Source organism: Cyprinodon variegatus, unplaced genomic scaffold (genome assembly GCF_000732505.1).
Source record: "Cyprinodon variegatus isolate N-32 unplaced genomic scaffold, C_variegatus-1.0 Scaffold298, whole genome shotgun sequence".
Taxonomy (NCBI): domain Eukaryota; kingdom Metazoa; phylum Chordata; class Actinopteri; order Cyprinodontiformes; family Cyprinodontidae; genus Cyprinodon; species Cyprinodon variegatus.
The window spans coordinates 407,468-411,086 of record NW_015150751.1 but is presented as its reverse complement, the minus strand read 5'-3'; the positions used below and the strand labels follow the sequence as shown (position 1 = coordinate 411,086).

Sequence of the window (3,619 nt, the reverse complement as noted above, 5' to 3'; positions counted from 1 at the left end):
CTAACGTTCTGCTCTCTCTGCTTTTTCTCATAGTAGCTTCATCTGGTCTGTTCCTGTTTGGCTGTTTGGAGTTTTTCCTCTCCACTGTCGCTACAAGCATGCTTAGAGTGAGGGATTGCTGAAGAGTCAATGAGTCGATGCAATCAACCGGTTTTCCTTAGATAGAAAACTTTGAATCAATCTGAAAGTATGATCTGGTTGAATTATCTCTATAAAGTGCCTTGAGGTGACGTGTTGTGAATTGATTCTATAGAAATAAACTGAACTGAAATGAACCTCTGTTAGTGTTACTGTTGTTAGTTTAGATTGATCTATTTTAGGCATGGTGCGATGAAAACTCCACTCCTAAAATACTTAGTGCCGCTTTAGACTGAAACTTATTTGAATTTAAAACCAAATTTATATTTCCAATATAAAGAATCAAGGATACCACATGATCAGGTGTTTAGATGTCCCTGGTTTCCAGGGGCAGGATATGTCTAAACCGGTTTTACAGTAGCTGTGTAAACGGCGTCAGAGAGCATGCTGCTCATCACAGCTGCTGCAGTAGCTGTTTGTGCCTTTATTAACATTACAGTCATTAGAGGCGAGCGCTGCTTGTGAAAAAGCAATAAATAAAAGAGCAGAGCCTGAGTCGCCACTGATGGGGAGCCGTCCTCTGCTTTGCTATGGGTGAACTGATTGGTTTTCTTTTCCTTGGGCTGATCCTTGCTGTCATGCTAGGTTGGTTGAGTGGTTAACAGTAACAATAAAAAAAAAAGAGTTTTGTTTCATTCAAGATGAGAACAGAAGAGAAAATGAGCCAAACTTTTATTAAGAAAGAAGGAAAGACTAGAGGGGAAGAGAGAGAGAGAGAGAGAGGGTGAGAAACCCTAAAAAAAGAGGCGCCTACATTGTCAACAAGAGTTCATCTAAGCAGGTGGTTTTAAATTGATTTGCAACTTTTAGTTTGTATTTTCAGAGCAGGTTAGGAGATAGCTGGCTGTTTTTTGAAAGAGATTTGTGAAAAATGATTCCCAGGATTAAACGTGTTTGTCTAATCTGTTTGGACACATGACAGTTACTGATAAAAAAAAAGGGATTCAGTGACAAGAGCTGTGAAAGAAACAAAAACCCAATGAACAGAAATATGAGGAGGGAAAATCCCTGGTTTAAAAGGAGCATTTAAACAATAACAAGAGTAATAATAACAATAGTGTTTTTGTGCATTTAGTTAGCTGAGGACACTTAGATATAAAAAAATAATAAGGTTCATAAGAAGATTTTATTAGGATGACTCCAGGTTCTTATCTAAAAATAAAAGTTTGAAGCATATCTGAAATAAAAACTGTATTTTAATTGTTAATTGGAAAAAAGGAGATAAATAAGATGAAAAGAGGAATCAGGTTTCAGAAGTGTAAAGCAAATAGGAGAAGAAGAGATGAAGAATCTTGGAAAGAAAAAGCATAAATCAGAGGATGGATAAGAATGATGCATGATTGAATTAGTCTCTGCTTTAATAAACTACATTAATACAGCTTTATTTTTGTTAAAGTCTTTGGAAATGTTCAAAAAAGTGAGGAGACATTTTCCTCCTATTACCATTGATTTTTACTGTTTAAATATGAATATATGTGTAATAATAAATTAAATTGTAACTCTCCCAGTGTCTACATTTCATCTTAATAACATTTAATGGTTTATTATCTCTAAGGTGGAAATATCACTGGATTTAATCTTAGGAATCTGGTTGACTCACCATATCAAAACGTCTAAAATATAAACATGTCCAAAAAACAAACTAACAATAAAATATAGCTCTTTACAACAGGTTAGCAACTAGGCACCTAATCATATTTGAAAAAAAATAAAAACTAAAATATTTATCAGCTTGACCATTAATTCACAACTGATCTTGGAAAATTCCAACTGCAGCATGGAGCCCAATGTCATAATGTTAACTTTATGCTAAAATCAACCCATAAGATGCATTTATAAGCTAAAATTAGAAGAGTGAGATAATAATAACATCCCAACATTACCCTTGGCATAAAAGAATACAAATTTGAAGTATGATTAAAAATGATTAATAGTTCTACATGTAAAGTAAAAGCTTAACAAATAAAGTTTCTTATGTTTAAATACGGCTAAAAGTATGTAATCAAGCTTTTAAAATTAGCTTTGGCAGCTACCTGGCCAACACATTTGCTGATTTAAATCCACAAGGGAAAATTATCATCTAAACCACTATCATTTTTCTATCTTAGACTATCTTAGAATTGAGAGACGAACAGACATTGTACATAAGAGGTAGGAACACCAGATGGGAGTTCATGTTGATTTTCATGTGTACAGATTTCTATGCAGGACTGACTTAAGGTTTCGGATTGGAGATTAAATAGGAAACTTGAATGGGCATCCGTGCGTGTAATTAAAGGGAGAAAAATTAGTAATAACTTTCACTTTTAAAAAAAAATACGATTCAAAGAGGGGTTTAAATTAAACACCTTCTTTCAGAAATCAGTTTGTAAACTTAGCCAATACTTTTTACCTGGAGGAGTCACTGCTTGTTCATAACTCACTGGAATTATGAATACCTGGGCGTAAAAACTATTTCCGAGAAAAGATATTTGCATCATCCTTAAACATTTCATGCAAACTGTTCGTTACAAAAGAAAAAAACCCAAACATCTGGCAGATGAATTTAAATTAAAGTTGGAGTCTGCGTCACATTCAGGTTGGACCAGCCTAACTTTGCTTTAGGGGATTCCAGCCTACAGAGACGGAATGAGCGAAGCGTTCATGTTCGTTCTCATCCTTTACTGGAATTTTCACATACCTGCTCTTGCTTCTTGCTGCTGAGGTTTGGTGGGTCAAAGGCTTTGATCCTAACGCACTGCTGATTGGGAGACCACAGCCATGTGTTGTCCTCGTCTGACCTGCTGCAGTCATTCTTAGTGCTACACCTGTCAACAATAAAAACATTTCATTACAAGGTTATGACAGGGTGAGTCCTGTGCATCTTTAGCATCTTTTAAACTTAATTCAATTTGACTAAAACATCTGAGGTTTCAGGAAATCCTTACTTTCCATCCAAGACACACCAGCCACAGTATGGATCCTTCATGGACACACAGGAGTGGCAGTCTTTCTTCAGGTGGCAGCTCTGGACTGGAACTTTGGTGATCTGCGCACAAAGGAAGGCTTTTATTTTGAAAAGTGTGATTATTGTTCATTAAATCCAATACTAAGCCAGACAAACTTTTGAGTGATGAAATGACAAGGCCAATAAGTCTTTGGTAAAACGTAGTTAGAAAACAGACGAAGAAAACAAATCTAAAGAAAACATTTTTGTGTATTTCTTTTCATAAGCTCAGCTTCCTCTGCATAGATTGATTGGACTGAGGCTAAAGTTTGCAGCATGTTGCCTTGTAGCAAAGAGGCGCAGGGTTTGAATCAGGCCTGGGATGCACCAGCTGGGTCACCACCAGCTTTGAACATCTCCAGACTGAAACATACACTCTTCACTATAAATGAATTCCAGCGCCATAAGATTAGATCTGTTATTGTCAATTTTAAAGGCCATTTAAAGAGAGGAAAACACTATGATCTAAACCAGGGGTTTTCAAAGTATGAAAGG

At 35.9% G+C, this 3,619-nt stretch overlaps 1 protein-coding gene across 1 annotated transcript in view; it reads right to left on the bottom strand.

Annotated features, from left to right (window-relative positions):
• LOC107090504 (plexin-B2-like) overlaps window positions 1-3,619 on the bottom strand; it is a 223,629-nt gene that overhangs the window by 49,469 nt on the left and 170,541 nt on the right. Inside the window, exons 9-10 of the mRNA XM_015383917.1 lie at window positions 3,066-3,166; window positions 2,819-2,945 (exon numbers count right to left, since the gene is read on the bottom strand). Coding sequence (XP_015239403.1) covers window positions 2,819-2,945; window positions 3,066-3,166 — 228 coding nt within the window. The remainder of the gene's footprint in view (window positions 1-2,818; window positions 2,946-3,065; window positions 3,167-3,619) is intronic.